Source organism: Eleutherodactylus coqui, chromosome 4, assembly GCF_035609145.1.
Source record: "Eleutherodactylus coqui strain aEleCoq1 chromosome 4, aEleCoq1.hap1, whole genome shotgun sequence".
Taxonomy (NCBI): Eukaryota; Metazoa; Chordata; class Amphibia; order Anura; family Eleutherodactylidae; genus Eleutherodactylus; species Eleutherodactylus coqui.
In genome coordinates, this window is record NC_089840.1 from 72,963,634 (window position 1) to 72,982,598 (window position 18,965).

Genomic DNA, 18,965 nt, shown 5'->3' on the forward strand with positions numbered 1-18,965 from the left:
ATTCATGAATTTGGGAGTCAGTACAATTTGCAACAATTTGCACAAAACATATCAAGAGGGCACAATTGCTTCATGCACTTTTCTGATCCTTGTTACGACATAGCTGGCATAAAGTTCCATCAGTATGCTACAGAAATGTATACTATGTAGATATCAAAGGAAGACGGTCTAGAAGAGAGCAGGAAAAGACATTGGCAATTCAGTTATTACATACCACATACAAAGGGGGTAGCTAAAGGCTCATGGGCCCGGCTGCAAAAGTTTATCTTGGGCTCCCCAACTTCTCTAAACCCCTTAGGCCTCATGTCCACGGGGACAGATCCGCAGCGGGTCCCCCGCATGTGTGATCCGCGCCCCATAGGGATGCATTGGACACCCGCAGGTAGTTAAATACCTACAGATGTCATTTTCCCTTGAGGCGCGGATCGCGTGTGCGGGAAAACACCCGCAGCATGCTCCATTTTAGTGCAGGTCTCCCGTGGGGATGGCTCCCGCAGGCTTCTATTGAAGCCTATGGAAGCTGTGCAGATCTGCAGCACACCCGCAGCTGAATTCCTGCTCTCCGGCGCGGGAGCGCGGGAGAGCAGGAGTTCAAAAAAAAAAAAACGGGCACAGTGAATGCATGCGGCACGCTGCCGGCGTGCCGAGCACATCCCCCAGGCCGAAGAAAGAAGGTCCGGCCACGACGGAGGGCAGATCTGCAGCGTCCGGACAGGTAAGTAATGCTTATTTTTAGGCCTTATGTCCGCGGGAAAGGAGGGACCCGCTGCGGGATTCTGCATGAAGAATCCGCTGCGGGCCTGATTTGCCCCATGGACATGAGGCCTTAATGCAGAGGCATAAGTTGAAGCTCCAGGGCCCCAATACAAATCCTGTAACAGGGCCCCAACTATAATGATTTGTTTATAGTACTGGGCTCCGTATAAGCAGAAGAGAGGCCTTATGGGCCCCTAAGGCTCCTGGGCCCGGCTGCAACAACATCCCCTGCATCCCCTATAGTTACGTCAGTGCCACATACTATATATCACTGCATGCCTCACCGTGACAGTACAGATGTAGCAAATGTTATCTTGGCATTTAGGAGGTTATAACCTAACTACAATGTACTACGATGGTGTAAAATTGAGTTATTATGTGGACAACTGCTATATCTGTACCTGTATTGAAATGCTGTTTATATTGTCACAGTTGCATTAAAACTAATTGCGCACTTATCATTTCTACAGGCTCCAAAGGAGACAATAATGAAGAGAAGAAGACACGAGGTAATATAATGATAGCAGAGGCTTTTTAATATGAAAAATAGTAGCAATGAAAAACAATACAATTTTTAGTGATCGACCGTGTTGAGTAGTTTGGAGAACTACTAAGAAATCAGCTAAGTTTCAGGTCATTCTATTCTTCTTGCACAGATCTAGCAACTGACAAGATTGTTGTACTGACATGCTACGGCAATGCCTATGCAATGTACACAAATAACGTAGAGATGGCAGCATGTCTCCAGAGAGATGATGGGCGTATAGCATCTATGAATGTCTGTTTTTTCCTGGTCTTCATTTTATACTAGGCTTCACATTAGCTTAACCCCTTCAGGACCAGGGATTTTTCTTTTTTTTTTGTCCTTGTCCTCCAAGAGCCATAATTTTTTTATTTTTCCATTGACATAACCATATCAGGGCTTGCTTTTTTGTGGAACAGGTTGTATTTTTTTCTAATACCATTTAATGTACCATGTAGTTTGCAGAAAATTTTCAGAGTTGGGAGAAATGAAAAAAATGACATTGTGTCATTTTTGAGTAGGTTTAGTTTTTACAGAGTTCCCAGTGCAGTAAAAATGGCATATGAACTTTGTTTTATGGGTCAGTACAATTATGGGGTACCAAATTTATAAAGTTTTTTAATGTTTGTCCCGTTTTAAAAAGTTAGCATTTTTTCTTAAACAAAAATTGCTTTTTGTTACGATATTCTGAGACCTGTAAATTTTTAAAAAATTTCTCCATTGATTAAACTATGCAAGAGCTCATTTTTTGCAGGGTTGATTGTTATTATAAGTACCATTTTGGGAAACACATCTTTTTGATCACTTTTTATGCAATTTTTTGGGGGGTACCAGGATGACTAAAAAAATGCAATTCTGGCATTCTGTACTTTTTTTTACAGCCTTCATCATGTAGGATAAATATTGTGACATTTTAATACTTCTGAATTGTATGTAGACGGCAATACCAAATATGTGTTTTTTTTATTGTTTAGATTTCTTATGGTAAAAATTGAAACAGTGTTCATTTTTTTAACTTTCAATTTTTATTTATTTTTACTGCTGAAAAGCTTTCATTAAATGTTTTTTTACACATTTAGGCCCAACAGGGGACTTGAACTTGTGATCATTTGATACTTCACTATTGTAGTATATAACATTTTTTAATGTTTCCTTTATGAGCATCTATGCATGGCAGCAATGAGACCTTTAGTAGACTCTAGGCTGTCATGCTAGCCCATCAGCACACCCAATCACATTACAAGGGTTGCTGACAGGGCACAGGAAGGGGTTCCCCCACTGACTGTTTAGACTTCTGCATCTAAATAGTTAATTGCTGTGAATAGAGCTAATTCTGATCACACCAGTTGCCAGGAGCTGTCAGCTGTCAAAAATAGGCAATATCCACCGGGTACGGAGTGGACTCAGCTCCCAAGCAATCTCCATACACCCTTCATAAATGCATTGTTATGTGATAGGGAAGGAGTTAAAGAGGACCTGTTAGGTTTTCTGGTCAGTGAGATCAGCTGCAACTACAGCCCCGAATCTATGGCAACTTTTCTTTTGTCTGCACATCCCATGTTTTCCCATACCCAAGTCCTGTTAGATTTAGTTCTTGATGGTTTGAATCTGTCAAGTGGGCAGGCCTCAAACCTAACATCATCTACAGCTGCATCCTCTCACCATGCAGGTAGCTGACTACCAAATGGAGGAGCCAATAACACCTGTGCAGGACACCGATAAAACAACCACTCACATTGCCTCTTGATAATGAGGGGGGTGGCTGCTTGGCGTACACTCCCACACATAGTGGATACATGGTGCCAGACCATTCTGATATATGTAGTTCACCATGCAGACAAGCAACCTATTAATGACGCCATAATAATTCGGCGGGTTGCCCTGCATTTCCTTCAGTGAACCACATTGGTACTGCCACCCTGGGCTCCCCCTGGAGTCTTAATGCCACACTGCATGTGAATGATAGATAATAAATGCAAGGCATTGGTTGGATGTTGGCCAAGATACATGAGTCCACTAACCACTTCACGGTTCCTTACTTTGTAGTGGGTAACGACCGTTTTCTGTGATTGTTTTTAACTTTTTGTTTCCCCTTCTGTGACGCATTAACATCATCTACAGAGAGTAAGCTATGGAGACTGCCCACTTGACAGGTTCAAAGCACTGGGAGCTGAATCTAGGCAGACTCAATATGGGGGAATGGAAGAAGGGAGGGTAGAGAAAAAAGAAAAGCTGTCATAGAGTCAGTGGGATCTGAGCTAAAAAGCTATACAGCTGGTCCTGCTGACCTGCAGACATGACAGATCCTCTTTAAAGGGAACATGTAATGTGAAAATTACATTTCAATCTGATTATTATCATAAGCATAAATAAAAATTGAGTTGTGATATTAACTTATTTCCTCTGCTTAATTTCGTACAGGATTGCCTGGAATGCCTGGACCACCTGGAGTAATTGGACCTGTGGGTTTACCTGGGTCAAAAGGAGAGCGTGGAGAAGTTGGAAAAGCTGGCCCTGCTGGTCCCCCAGGTAACTAATATTCTCCATGCCACATCTATGTATAGTATATATGTATATATAATACTTTGAAGTCTTTCCCTTGTGTGGTTAGTTTTGTAACAATCAATTACAGGACCAAGCAGAGGTGTAACTTGAAGCTACTGGGCCCCAATGCAAAACCTGGAATGGGGCCCCCAACTATAATGCTTTATTCATAGTACTGGGTTTCCTATATGGAGAAGAGAGGCCTTATGGGCCCCCGAAGGCTCCTGGGCCCGGGTGCAACTGCATCCCCTGCATCCTCTATAGTTACGCCCCTGGGACCAAGAATCTAAATGAATTTTGCTTTAAAACTTTTGTTGAGTTCATCAGCAATGGGTATTCCCACCAGATGTTGTACACTACTACATTTATCATAGTACTACTCACCTAATATGTAAAAAAGGAAAAGAAATGTATGTTTAACATTATTTTACTTCATGCTAGGGCCTATGGGACCTCAAGGCCCAAAAGGAGAGAATGGAATCCCAGGACCCCCAGGTCCTCCTGGCCCACCCGGCCCACCAGGTGCACCAATCTCTTTACCAGAGGGTGTTTTGTACTCCTTACAACCTAATTCAGGCAGAGAAAGTGAGTATTTGTTCTTACTATTAAGTTCTCTTGTTTTTATGTGGAACCTTAGTTATGAGTGACCCTATGCATCCATTTATCTATCTGTAGGACTATGTGTCTGCTTTAGATACAGTATATTAGGTTTCATGCATAATCAATTACTTAAGGTCTACATTTCTGATTTACATGTTTTAATGTCATTATATTTTTTTTTTTCATAGATGGAGAACCACATTTGATATCCACAATTACAGATACAGTCATGTCTGGACTTCCAGGGCCTCGTGGTCCACCAGGGCCTATTGGCCCCCCTGGTAAATTATTTGAATAGTTTTTGTTAAATTTACCACTGTATTTGCCAAATATGAATATTAAAAAGACAAATATAAAAAAAAACTAGTTTGGCCTTTTAAAGTTTCCAGCATAGTGTTAGTAAATCTGATAAACTGGCATTAAGTTAAACACTGATATTATATTGGGCATAAAATATACTCCCATAAAATAATAATGAAAGTGCAGTAATCATTAAAAGTGGTATTTGTGTTAAATCTGGAGAAACCACTTGTTATATTAGTGGTGTTAAGCTATTTAAAGGGAACCTGGCATTCCTTACACTGATTTAACCCTATATACCTTTTAGTAGGATTTACATAGCTAGTTTGCTAACCATGTAGGTCTGAGCATACCTGTAAAATCAGAAGTTTAAGTGTTGCAGAGCTGCATGCAAATGATGGGTTATCCAGTCTAGTGGGCGTACCAGACTGTCAGTGGTGGGCTGTCCTGACCATCTCAGGAGACCTGCAGGCCTCCTCAAACCCTGCCCAACTCTGTGCACCTCATGGCCACCGCGGTCTAAATCCTGTGCAAGTACCATGAGCAATTAATTGGTGTATGTGCAGTTGATTTCATGAAGCTTCCTAGAACAGAACACAGGTGAACTTTGCATGCTCTGATTACATTGCTCATGGTGCATAGGCAAAATGTAGACTGTGGCAGCGATGAAATGAGACAGAGTGGGGCGGTGTTTGGGGAGGCATGCATCAGCCTAACCACCAGTGGTTGTTTCCACATTTGTGAGCTTGATAAAGGCCCAATTGGGGGCCGAACCGTCACATTCTTCTGGTGTTATGGGATAATAAAGAACTCTTGAAACTCTTTTGCACCCACCAATGTTGCCACACTTCTTTGTTCGCATCAGCCTACCATTGACGGTCCGGTACGCTTACCAAACCGATCACCCGTCATTTGCATGTGGCGCAGGCTCACAGGTATGCTCAGACCCACATGGTTAGCAATCTAACTATGTAAATTCCCATTTTATCACCTATAAACAGTATAAAGGGTTTGCTAGGTGTAAAAATTGTGACAGTTGTCCTTTAAGTTGCTTTTATTCGACTTTTTTTTTTTTAGTTTGCAAACAAAGCTAATGTGTAATGAGGGTTTGCAATTGTATTTTTGATTGCAACTGTATGTAAATTGTTCTATGAAGCATTACAACCTGCAATTGGTCTGATTTTTAGGACCAAGAGGACTTGCTGGACCAATGGGCACTCCAGGACAACAGGTAAGGTTAACAAAGTAAAAAACCTGCACTGTCCTATAGAGGTGCCTTTCACTATACAGTAAGTAGGGTGTACGATGACTAAGAAAGCTTGCCAGCAACGTAGCAATAGAGCTTCACATTTATTTAGACCCAAGGGCATCAACTTCCTGGATATTCTGTATAGTTTATACATAGATTGTTGGGGTTTGATAGCATAAGAAATATGTCGTTTCCAGAAAGACAACCACTCAAATTGACTTGTTACTCAAGTACTCAAGAACATGTTAGTTTAGGATTAGAGATGAGCGAGCATACTCGCTAAGGACAATTGCTCGAGCTAGTATTGTCCTTAGCGAGTACCTGCCCGCTCGAAAGAAAAGATTCAGGTGTCGGCGCGGGTGAGCGGTGAGTTGCGGGAGTGAGCAGGAGGGAGCGGGGAGGAGAGAGGGAGAGAGAGATCCGTTCCCCCCTGCTCTCCCCCGCCGCTCCCCGCTCCGCGCCGGCACCCGAATCTTTTCTTCCGAGCGGGCAGGTACTCGCATAAGGCAATGCTTGCTCGAGTAATTGTCCTTAGCAAGTATGCTCGCTCATCTCTATTTAGGATGTTTCCTTCCTATTGACTGCATGGGCCTGTTTCTTGAGATGATGGAAGAATTTTTATAGGGGTAAACTTCTGCTAATATTGTAGTAGAGTGAAGAGAAAAGCTCAGGGCACTTTATTAAACCCTTTTTGTTATCTAGATTTGTCGAAGGGGTTGACTGTATTTGTCCCTCTATTTTATGGATGAGAAACCCTCACTGGAAATCCAACAAAAAGTTAGGAAGAATATATTAGAGATGGGGACAATAATCTTGTATAGTAGATTACAATATATGGAAACCGAGCTGGAGAAGAGTCGAAACTTTGGCTTGAGTAAGATGCTGATGACAGCACTGGTAAAGTCATCGGTGGATGCAAAATGTATGCAGGCTAGACTGTAAAATATTGTGGGGTGGGGGATTATTTTGCGTCAGTATTTTTCGAATATTAACGTTAAGGCCGCACAAATCTCACATGGATATAAACCCCATTCTTTTCAATGCGGTCATACACATGAGTGATTTTTTTTCCCACATTGCAACGTGAGAAAAAATCGCAGCATGTCCTATCTTTGGGCGTTGTTTTCAATGAGCTTGGCAAAGCATCGAACGGCATGTGAGGTATATGCAAGTGTGATACGATGTAAGGTTTCCCATTGAAAACAATGGAAAACACTCCGTGACCCTTCGCCGTGGCTAATATCTGCTAAAAAGGTGATGCAAGGCGTTTTTGACACAAAAACATCTCGCATCTGTTGGAAACCCATCCCGATAACGCACTCGCCTGTGTGAAATTAGACATGCAATACTTAAGTTTTGTTGTTCTGGACCAATTTTTGATGGCTTTTTGGATCTTCGCCTGTATTTTACTACTTTAAGTTGGATTTCTGTTTTTTTAGACAGGCTGGGGAGATTTAGGGATTCAAATTAAATGTTATTTTTGTTTAACCTACATAAAAAGTCATGCATCATTTTATTGATTTTATCTGTGTAGGCATCGATTTTGCCCATTGTTGAGTCTTTACTTGGAAGTATAGCATTCCTGAATCTGAGGGAATTTATCAGTTCAGGTATTAGGAATCCAACTTTGTCAACCCACTGGTCATATTTATTTTGAATAGTTGATATAGGAGACCTAACTTGACCCTGGGTAAACCCATTGAGGGGATTCCTAGCGCAGAACAAAACCTAGAACCTAGTACAGAAGTGTTGGTGGGATTTGCAGTATGTGGTAATTAGTCCAGAGCTTTTGGTGAGAAATCTGGCAGTTCTCACACATCTCAATGTAATTTATTGTAAAAGGTTTATTATTGAATCTTCAAGTGTTTCACATTTACTTTTCAGGGTAAACCAGGACAATCCGGTCAGCAAGGAGTAAAGGGTCAAAAGGGTGACCAAGGAGGCAAAGTAAGTCCATTGCTTTTGCACCCAGTTTTGTTTTAGATTATTAGTAGAGATGAGCGAGCATACTCATCCGAGCTTGATACTCATTCGAGTATTAGGGTGTTTGAGATGCTCGTTACTCGTAACGAGTACCACGCGGTGTTCGGGTTACTTTCATTTTCTTCCCTGAGAAATTTGCGCGCTTTTCTGGCCAATAGAAAGACAGGGAAGGCATTACAACTTCCCCCTGCAACGTTCAAGCCCTATACCACCCCCCTGCAGTGAGTGGCTGGCGAGATTAGGTGTCACCCGAGTATTGAAATCGGCCCCTCCTGCGGCTCGCCACAGATGCATTCTGACATTAGTTCAGGGAAAGTGGTATCTTGGTGGAGCTGCTATAGGGAGAGTGTTAGGAGTTATTGTAGGCTTCAAGAACCCCAACGGTCCTTCTTAAGGCCATAAATCCTCTCTATATGCACTCAATGGGCCCGGCGGCAGCAGCGCCAACCCCATTGAGAACATATAGAAGACAAATCCTTCTTCTCTGCCACAGCTGTAACAGCTGTGGCAGAGAAGAACGATGTTTGCCCATTGAATTCAATGGAACCAGCAATACAGCAGGTTCCACTGAAAGCAATGGGCTGCCGGCGAGCGCGGGGATGAATTGTCGGGAAGGGGTTAAATATATAAGCCCTTCCCTGCAATTCATCCAGAAATGTGTTACAATAAAAATATATACCGGCGTATAAGGCGACGGGGCGTATAAGACGACCCCCCAACTGTCACCTTATACGCCGGCAATACAGTGGAGCAAAGAATAAAAATCATTACTTACTTCTTCTGACGTTCTGCGGCGCTGCTGCAGGCTGTCACTCCCTCCTGGTTCCCGGCAGAGCATTGATTTCTCTACGAAGGGCTTTAAATCCCCGCCTCCAGAAACACACGTGCCTTCAGCCAATCACAGCCAATGACAATGATGTCATTGAATGGCTGTGATTGGCTGTGTTTCTGGAGGCGGGGATTTCAAGCCCTGCGTCCAGAAAGCAATGTTCTGCCGTGGACCAGGAGGGAGCGGCAGCCTGCAGGAGTGGCGCAGAACGTCAGAAGAAGTGAGTAATGATTTTTATTCTTTGCTCCACTGTATTGCCGGCGTATAAGGTGACAGTTGGGGGGTCATCTTATACGCCCCGTCGCCTTATACGCCGGTATAAATTTTTAATGTAACACATTTCTGGATGAATTGCAGGGAAGGGCTTATATATTTAAGCCCTTCCCAACAATTCATCCAGCGATCACCGGCAGCCCATTGCTTTCAGTGGAACCTGCTGTATTGCTGGCTCCATTGAATTCAATGGGCAAACATCGTTCTTCTCTGCCACAGCTGTTACAGCTATGGCAGAGGAGAACGATCTTTACGCTGACAGTGCGGGGGGGGGGGGGCGGCACTCTTGCCGCTATTGTGGACCTGGGAACTTGAGATGCAGCCCAACATGTAGCCCCTCGCCTGCCCTATCCGTTGCTGTGTCGTTCCCATCACTTTCTTGAATTGCCCAGATTTTCACAAACGAAAACCTTAGCGAGCATCGGCGATATACAAAAATGCTCGGGTCGCCCATTGACTTCAATGGGGTTCGTTACTCGAAACGAACCCTCGAGCATTGCGAAAATTTCGTCTCGAGTAACGAGCACCCGAGCATTTCGGTGCTCGCTCATCTCTAATTATTAGACATTCACCTAAAATGGATAGATACATATTTTGGCATAGCTGGAAATCTAATTTTACAGAATAATGTAAAAATGCAGTTTGTACATTATTTCCATTTCTTCTCTTCCTTGTGTTGAATTCTAATTGACTGGTTTTCTAAATCATATTAGTCCAAAACGTTACTATGTTTACTGTATGTCTGATAGAGAGAATATTCTAACAACTGAGGATATACAGAGTTATCTTGTCTTCATCATCTACATTCATTAATATCACACATTTTTAGGGGGAACCAGGTCTACGAGGAGAGCAAGGAATTAGGGGTCCTCCTGTAAGTATGAACAGCTGTGTAAATCTTGTATAGTATGGATCTTTTATCACTTAAAAGAGTCTGTCATGGTTATTTCTTAGCCTTAACCCTTTGCAATCCAATTTTGGATTCAGGGTTTCCTAGAGGGCTTTCTCTTTCTGCCATTATATAATGGAGCCACCTGCTGGATAGAGCCAGTACTGCAGTATGGGACATGCTGGAGAGGCCCCAACAGAGCGGCCAGTAACCTACAGTAAGAATACCCTGCTGGATGTCTTCCGACATCGGAGCTGGGCAGCCTTCAATCACAATGTCTTTAGACGTCAGACAGTGGATTGTAAAGGGTTAAAAAAGAATAAAAAATAATTATCAAAAATAAAGATTAGGAACTTTTCTCAGGATATTTAGCATGAAAACCTACTGTGTGTATGAGGAAAGCAGAAAATAAGCATGCAAGAAATAAGGAAGGCAATAGAGATGAGCGAGCATACTCGCTAAGGGCAATTGCTCGAGCGAGCAATGCCCTTAGCGAGTACCTGCCCGCTCAAGAGAAAAGGTTCGACTGCTGGCGTGGGTGACAGGTGAGTTGCAGCAGTGAGCAGGGGGAGCGGGGGGGGGGTAGAGAGGGAGAGAGAGATCTCCCCTCCGTTCCTCCCCGCTCTCCCGCGCCGCTCCCTGCCCGCCGCCGGCAGCCGAACCTTTTCTCTCGAGCGGGCAAGTACTCGCTAAGGGCAATGCTTGCTCAAGCAATTGCCCTTAGCGAATATGCTCGCTCATCACTAAAAGGCAAGTGTGATCCCACTGGTTCACCCTATAAAGGGCATCTAGAACATAACTTGATTTATAAAAGAATGTCCTAGTAATACATGCTTTTAAAATTGTATAGCAAATATGTGGTCAAAGACACTAACAACACTGGCACATATTTAGTCAGACTAAGTGCGCCCACCCACTGGCAATTGCGATTTTCGTGCGTGAAAAACGCAGCGTTTTCCGCGCGTTTTTGGCGCGTTTTTCGCAGCTTTTCGCTGCATTTTCGCGGCTTTTTCGCGCCTTTTCCGTTAATTTCCATTGACATTCATGGGTGCATTAAGAGAAAAATAAGGACACATATGCAACTGACAGTTCCTATGTTAAAAATTGCAACGGACCGGAAAAAAAAACGCCAGTGGACAGGAACACATTCTATACTAATTGCTCTTGAGAAAAAACGCAAAACGCAAAGGAAAAAAAAATTGCCAGTGGGTGGGAGCCCTAAGGTCACTCTCACGCATCCAATTTTTTCCACGATTACTGTGGCATTTTGAACACCACGGTAATTGCAGTATAATGCTCCCATTGATTTCAATGGAGACGCACAGACATGTGCTGGAACACGGCGCTTTCCAACACTGCAATTTTCGAGCGCTGTCTGCTCTATTTTCTGTATTTAGCCAACTTCATCAATGATAGGGTGCGCTAAAAGCCGGTGTTGGAGGCATGAACCTCCCTCCGGAAACAAAAGTAAAATCGTGGCAAAGCCTGTGAAAGTGGCCTAATGTTTCTTAAACCAGTCTAAATAAAGGAGATAGAAAGAATTGCTCGATATTTGTTAAAATGTGCACATCTATTAACATTTTGATAAATTTGGTGCATTTTGAACTAACAGAAAATAAAATCTATGCCTGCTATGAAGCAGCAAAAATTAAAGCCAAATATTTACTTTTCACCTATTTTTCTGCGGCCTACACTATGAGGCCTTAGTCAGACGGGCGTTTTTTCACGCGATTTGCGGATCGCATGACGGATGCGCATCCGCAAATCGCGTGACCGGTGCCCGAAAATCTCCCGAAAATCTGCTCCTAGCCGCGTTTCATTAGAAACGGGCCGGAGCTGTCCAGCGCATTGCATTCAATGGAGCCGGCAATACAGCCGGCTCCATTGAAAGCAATGCGCTGCGGGCGAGTGTGGGATGAATTGTCGGGAAGGGCTTAAATATATAAGCCCTTCCCTGCAATTCATCCAGAAAAGTGTTAAAATAAAAAAAATATACATACTCACCTGCTCCCGGCAGCCGGAGTTCCCCGCGGCCAGCCTGCAGTGGGTGTGAAGGGGGTGTGAGTCAGACCTGCCCCCTGATTGGCTCAGTGCTGAGCCAATCAGAGGCATGTCTGACTCACACCCATTCATGAATTCATGAATGGGTGTGAGTCAGACATGCCTCTGATCATGAATGGGTGTCAGTCAGACTTGCCTCTGATTGGCTCAGCGCTAAGCCAATCAGGGGGCAGGTCTGACTCACACCCCCTTCACACCCACTGCAGGCCGCCGCGGGGAACTCCGGCTGTCGGGAGCAGGTGAGTATATATATATTTTTTATTTTAACACTTTTCTGGATGAATTGCAGGGAAGGGCTTATATATTTAAGCCCTTCCCGACAATTCATCCCGCGCACGCCGGCAGCCCATTGCTTTCAATGGAACCTGCTGTATTGCCGGCTCCATTGAATTCAATGGGCAAACATCGTTCTTCATCATTGTCATTGGCTGTGATTGGCTGAAGGCATGTGTGTTTTCTGGAGGCGGGGATTTCAAGCTCTGCGTCCAGAAAGCAATGCTCTGCCGGGGACCAGGAGGGAGCGACAGCCTGCAGCAGCGCCGCAGAACGCCGGGGGAAGTGAGTAATGATTTTTATTCTTTGCTCCGCTGTATTCCCGGCGTATAAGGTGACAGTTGGGGGGTCGTCTTATACGCCCCGTCGCCTTATACGCCGGTATATACGGTATATATTTTTATTGTAACACATTTCTGGATGAATTGCAGGGAAGGGCTTATATATTTAAGCCCTTCCCGACAATTCATCCAGCGCTGTCCGGCAGCCCATTGCTTTCAGTGGAACCTGCTGTGTTGCCGGCTCCATTGAATTCAATGGGCTAAGATCGTTCTTCCCTGCCACAGCTGTTACAGCTGTGGCAGAGGAGAACGATCTTTATGCTGACAGTGCGGGGGGGGCCCACTCTTGCCGCTATTGTGGCTTAATAGTGGGACCTGGGAACTTGAGATGCAGCCCAACATGTAGCCCCTCGCCTGCCCTATCCGTTTCTGTGTCGTTCCCATCACTTTCTTGAATTGCCCAGATTTTCACAAATGAAAACCTTAGCGAGCATCGGCGATATACAAAAATGCTCGGGTCGCCCATGGACTTCAATGGGGTTCGTTACTCGGAACGAACCCTCGAGCATCACGAAAAGTTTGTCCCGAGTAACGAGCACCCGAACATTTTGGTGCTCGCTCATCTCTAGAGGTGACATGTCCCATATTTCACCAAAAGGTTGAAATACACACAGCCTGCTCAAACAGCTAAATGGCAGGGGCCCCACTGATCTAATATTCATGATGTATCTTGAGTATGGGTCATGAGTATTTTAATTAAGGAATACCTTTTTAAATATATTTGTAATGTGGGGCTAAATATGTTGGAGCTATATAAATAGAAATAATAAGTATATATTACTGTATATTTCATTACCTTCTATGATTGTATATTTTAGAATCAAAAGCCTTTATGACAGATTCATGTTTTGTTTCCTAGGGAGAACCCGGGCTGAAAGGAGAAGATGGACAGAACGGAGAGGATGTAAGTTACATTTATACTTAATTTCATAAATCAAAGTCTATTAATGTAAAATATGAAATGACTTATCCAGGTTCTAAAAATCGATGAACTGCCCTTATGATAGGCCATCAGTATGTAATCGGTGTAAGTCTGACTCTTGGCTTTCCCCATCCCGCTGCTTCTGAGCCGCATGAAAGGCGCGCAAAAAGATTTTAGACGCGTAAAACGCTTGCACCTGTCAAAGATAGGACAAGCGACTGCAACTCGCATCTATGGTGTAGTGTGAAATAGGATAGGGCCTGACCTATCTTTGGTGTGTGCTTTCCAAAGACTCCTATGGAAGCTGGAAAACACGCACTTCGCACCTGGGATTGTGTGAATGGGCTAGTTCAAATAGCTGGAATTTTCCCCACTCACGCGATCTTTAATGCAGTATAGCCGCAATCTTTTTGCGCCCCTATCATGCGCGAAAACAGCGGCGTTCGTGTGAGCACTGCAGCCTCTAAAATCTTTACATCTGATGATAGTACTGTTCATACTCAGAATGCTGTACTTTTCATAGTGCCTGCAGTCTGAGTACTGCAGTGTATCCCATTTACTTCAATGGGACACTCACTGCAGTATTCAGATGACCACTATGAAAAGTACAGCATTCTGAGTATGAACAGGATTGTCATCAGATATAAGCATTGAATAGGCCGCCACACTCACAGGATGCCATAGCCACTTTAAACAGCTGATTGGTGGGGGTACCAAGAGTCAGACCCCCACCAATTACATATTGATGGACTCTCCTTAGGACAGGCCATGAGATAACTCATTTAAGGAAATATGATAGACACTAAATGAGAGGATGGGACGCTCACAGTAGGCTTGTAATGAATGTGAAATACTCAGCATCCACTCCAAGTTTCACTGCACTTGCAGCCTCATCAGGGAATTGGGACACACTGTGGAGCCAATCCTGGAAGGGAGAGGAAAACTGTTTATTATATTGACCTCAGTGGGTCTTGGAGAAGTATATAGTGGACAAAAGAAATCCATGTTAATTAACAATCATTGCACCAAATCTTATAGAAATCAGTTCTAGAAGTAGAAATCTTGTGAATCAAATGCCAAATAAAGCAGGCAATATATTTTGATCAAGAACCTGCCTTGTATAGAGTACAGAGTATGCATCAGTGCTAACCCAATAAAGCCAAAAAAGAGTGATATGTGTTAGGGGTTTCCATATAAATCATGGGGCCCCATAGCAAAACTTAGAAATGCCCCTCCCCCATAAAAAATTATATTCGAGGTAGCATATCTATAATGCACCAGTTTTTTATACAGTGACTCAGCTCTGGAATAGCTTTAAACAATGCAGTCACCATATAATAGTCAGATACCAGTTTCAACACAGTTATAGTGATAATACAGTGCAGTTACCTCTGGTTATCTCTGGTAGCGTCTTCTCTGATTAGCGACATCTGTTTTTATTTGTTATGTGGGCCTAGATGACCATGAAGATTTCCTAGATCTGGTAACAGAACCAAACATAGTAAATAGATGCAGTACCAGAACCAAGCTTACTACATAGATACAGTAGCAGAACTAAGCTTACTATATAATTACCATACCAAAAACTAGATTACTGCATAGAAGAACCAAACATTCTACAAAGACACAGTACCAGAAACAATCTTACTGCATAGATACAGGTTGAACTGAGATTACTACATAGCTATGGTACAGAACCAAACATACTATACTACAAAATCTGAGCTTACTGCATAGATATATGGTACCAAAACCAAGCTCAGTGCATACATATGTGCAGAGTGTTGAAAAAAGGTGTAGTCTTGTATACTGTGCTCATAATTGTGCCATATTCATCCGGTAGCATGTGTTATATTACCTAAATCTGTGAGAGCTAGACTAAAGTTATAAAGTACCTAGCACACAGGCAATTACATAGAGATGAATGGAGCTGCAGATGACATGACCACCAGTCCATTTATTCAGGCATACTCAGAACCCGTTCTTGTAATTGGTGGGGGTCCCAGCCATCAGATACTTTTAAAATGCATAATGAATATACTGGCTGGACAACCTTTTTAAAGAGTCAAAATGGCTTAAAAAATAAAAGAAGTCATAGTCATCTCACCAATTCCCTGCTGCTTCCTGAGTTCCCCACTTCTTTCCTACTGTATGATAGGGTGTCCTTAATTTAGTACTAGGACTTAATCAAAGACACCCTATTATACAGTAGGAAAAGAATATGCCTGGACATCTGATGGGATTCACCATTGATTGAGTACTCAGCCTCCGTAGAGGACACCGGCAGGTATCCAGCTGCAGCTGAAAAGCCCAAGAGAGGCAGGCAGGGGTTGGGACGTCTTCTTGATGGGAAGAAAGACTGCCAGAGACACCATGTTACCCTCCCTATACGTCTGTCTACCACAGCTTACCCACAGGTCACTTCTAGATGACATATTTTCTATTAAGACGATGGGTGATTTGGACAGACATGGGTCCCCCTGGAGCCTTCGGCCTTGAGCAGCCACCCAAATCACACATATGATAATCTACCATTGGTATGCGCCTCTACTTTTCCTTTGTGTGGTTCAGATTTCATACCAAGGCATACTGTGTTTTTTTCTGTCAGATTCTGTAAAATCTGACTATAAAATGTTGTACATGCACATTACTCCTAGGGCAGAATATGTCCATACATATGTCACCAGAGAGAGCCTCTTGGGTAACCGGCAGTGCATGTTTGCCATTGTCTATATGCATGACTACTTAATGCACACCATTTTGCCATGTGCTTGAGCCTGTATATGATTCATGTCACCCGAAGTCCTATTTCAATTGTTTTCTTTGTTTTTGAAAGATCTAATACAAAAAGAAAAAAAAGAAAAACATGATATACTCCCTCTACGCAGCTTAACATTTTAGTGATCAGCTTATTTTTCGCCTTTAGGACCAAGTGATTTTCATTGTCACATTGCAAGAGCCATAACTGGCTGACATAGCTGTAGGAGAGCTTGATTTTTTTGGAACAAGCTGTATTTGTTAACGGACCACTCAGGGATACATATAACGTGTTGTATAACTTTTATTAACCCTTTGCAATCCAATTTTGGATTCAGTGTTTCCTAGGGGGCTTTCTTATTCTATTATTATACAATGGCACCATCTGCTGGCTAGAGCCAGTACTGCGGTATGTGACCTGCTGGAGAGGCCCCCAACAACAGAGCGGCCAGTAATCTACAGTAAGAATACCCTGCCGGACATCTTCCGACATCGGAGCTGTACAGCCTTCAAACAGAATGTCTTTAGACGTCAGACAGTGGATTGGAAAGGGTTAAATCTTTTTTTGGAGGGGAGCAGGAGCCTAAGAACCCCAGAAATCCAGCCATTGTTTTTAGATTTTAACAGCGTTAACCATTCGGTAAAAATAACCCGATAATTTTGGTATTTAGATCAGCGCGATTACTGCAATACAAAGTTTATAAAAATGTTTTTATTTTTTACTACTTTTGCACATTAAAAACACATTTTTAAAGAAGAACTATTGAATCTGCATCGCTGCATTCTAAGATCGATAGAATTTTTATTTTTCCAGCAACGGAGCTATGGGAGGCCTTGTTTTTTGCGGAAAGAGTTGCAGTTTTTAGTGGTACCAAGTTGAGGTACATGTGGATTGGACTTTTGGATTGTTTTCTATTTCGTTTTTTTGGGAGGAAAACAATAGAAAAATAGCAATTTTTACGTTACTTTTTAAAATTATTTTTATGATGTTCACCATGTGAGATTAATAAGAAAATATTATCATTGTTTGTCATTAGAAATGTTATAATAACCATTATATGTTACTTCTCAAAAACATTTTTTTAGATTTTATCCAATTAAAATTGTTTTTTGTGAAGAAAAATGTGCATTTATTTTTTGAAACTGGATTTTCTTTTTCTCTAAATTAAACTAATTTTTTTTTTGACACAACTTTTTAGTCCCTGATGGAAATTTGTAGATGCAATCATTCGATCGTTAGGATAGTAGACTGCATTACTTATGTAGTGCATTCTACTAAGCCTATGACAGCAGCCTATTCGACTCTGCTAGAGCCGGGGCCTAATAGGCTAAGTTATATAGCAAACACGTAGGCTTTTGTCAGGCTTACGGCTGCTATGGGAACCCACTAGCTCCTTGCCATCACACTTCAAGGTGCCGGTGGATGATAGAAGGTGCCCCCACCCCAGGTTATCTACTTACATGCTGCAGCTGCTAATGATTGTGGCATGCACGGGGTTAAATTGACAGGATCTGAGGTTTCTGCTCTCCTGGTCGTTAGAGCAGCATACTGGCTGTCAGTACTTAGCAAAGCAACCACCTTAAAAAGATGCATGTGGCCCTTCTGTCAATCTTACTGGGGTCGATAGAGATAAATAAGAAAAGAATCCTTTGATTTTTTTCTGTTGGCAACAAGGGTTAGGCCTTAGTCAGACGGGCGTTTTTTCGCGCGATTTGCGGATCGCATGACGGATGCGCATCCGCAAATCGCGTGACCGGTGCGCGCAAGTCGCCCGCAAATCGCCCGAAAATCTGCTCCTAGCCGCGTTTCATTAGAAACTGGCCAGAGCTGTCCAGCGCATTGCATTCAATGGAGACGGCAATAGAGCCGCCTCCATTTAAAGCAATGCGCTGCGGGCGAGCCCGGGATGAACTGTCGGTAAGGGCTTAAATATATAAGCCCTTCCCTGCAATGCATCCTAAAATGTGTTAAAATAAAAAAAAATTGTATACTCACCTTCTCCCGGCAGCCGGAGCTCCGCGCGGCCGTCCTGCAGTGGGTGTGAAGGGGCTGTGAGTCAGACCTGCCCCCTGATTGGCTCAGCGCTGAGCCAATCAGAGGCATGCCTCACTCACACCCATTCATGAATTCATGAATAGATGTGAGTCAGACCTGCCTCTGATTGGCTCAGCGCTGAGAGGCAGCAGTCACTCACCCATTCATGAATTCATGAATGGGTGTGTGAGTGAAACCGGCCTCTGATTGGTCAGGGCTGTGACCAATCAGAGGCAGATCATTCAGCAGGCGGGGATTTTAAAGCCCCGCCGGCTGAATAGTGCCGAGAAGCAGTTCAGGAGAACTGACAGCGGCCGCGGCTGGACTCCGGCTGCAGCGGAAAGGTGAGTATACAATTTTTTTTTATTTTAACACATTTTAGGATGAATTGCAGGGAAGGGCTTATATATTTAACCCCTTCCCGACAATTCACCCCGTGCACGCCGGCAGCCCATTGCTTTCAATGGAGCGGCTGTATTGCCGCTCCATTGAATTCAATGGGCAAACATCGTTCTTCTCTGCCACAGCTGTTACAGCTGTGGCAGAGAAGAATGATTTGTCTTCTCTATGTTCTCAATGGGGTCGGCGCTGCTGCCGCCGGCCCCATTGAGCACATATACAGAAGAGAAC

General features: G+C 43.3%; 1 protein-coding gene across 1 annotated transcript in view; it reads left to right on the forward strand.

The window, feature by feature from the left end:
• Nucleotides 1-18,965, forward strand: part of COL26A1 (collagen type XXVI alpha 1 chain) — a 416,532-nt gene that overhangs the window by 383,967 nt on the left and 13,600 nt on the right. Inside the window, exons 6-13 of the mRNA XM_066599641.1 lie at nucleotides 1,227-1,265; nucleotides 3,701-3,808; nucleotides 4,265-4,408; nucleotides 4,612-4,704; nucleotides 5,911-5,954; nucleotides 7,857-7,919; nucleotides 9,887-9,931; nucleotides 13,481-13,525. Of these exons, the coding sequence (XP_066455738.1) occupies nucleotides 1,227-1,265; nucleotides 3,701-3,808; nucleotides 4,265-4,408; nucleotides 4,612-4,704; nucleotides 5,911-5,954; nucleotides 7,857-7,919; nucleotides 9,887-9,931; nucleotides 13,481-13,525 (581 nt within the window). The remainder of the gene's footprint in view (nucleotides 1-1,226; nucleotides 1,266-3,700; nucleotides 3,809-4,264; nucleotides 4,409-4,611; nucleotides 4,705-5,910; nucleotides 5,955-7,856; nucleotides 7,920-9,886; nucleotides 9,932-13,480; nucleotides 13,526-18,965) is intronic.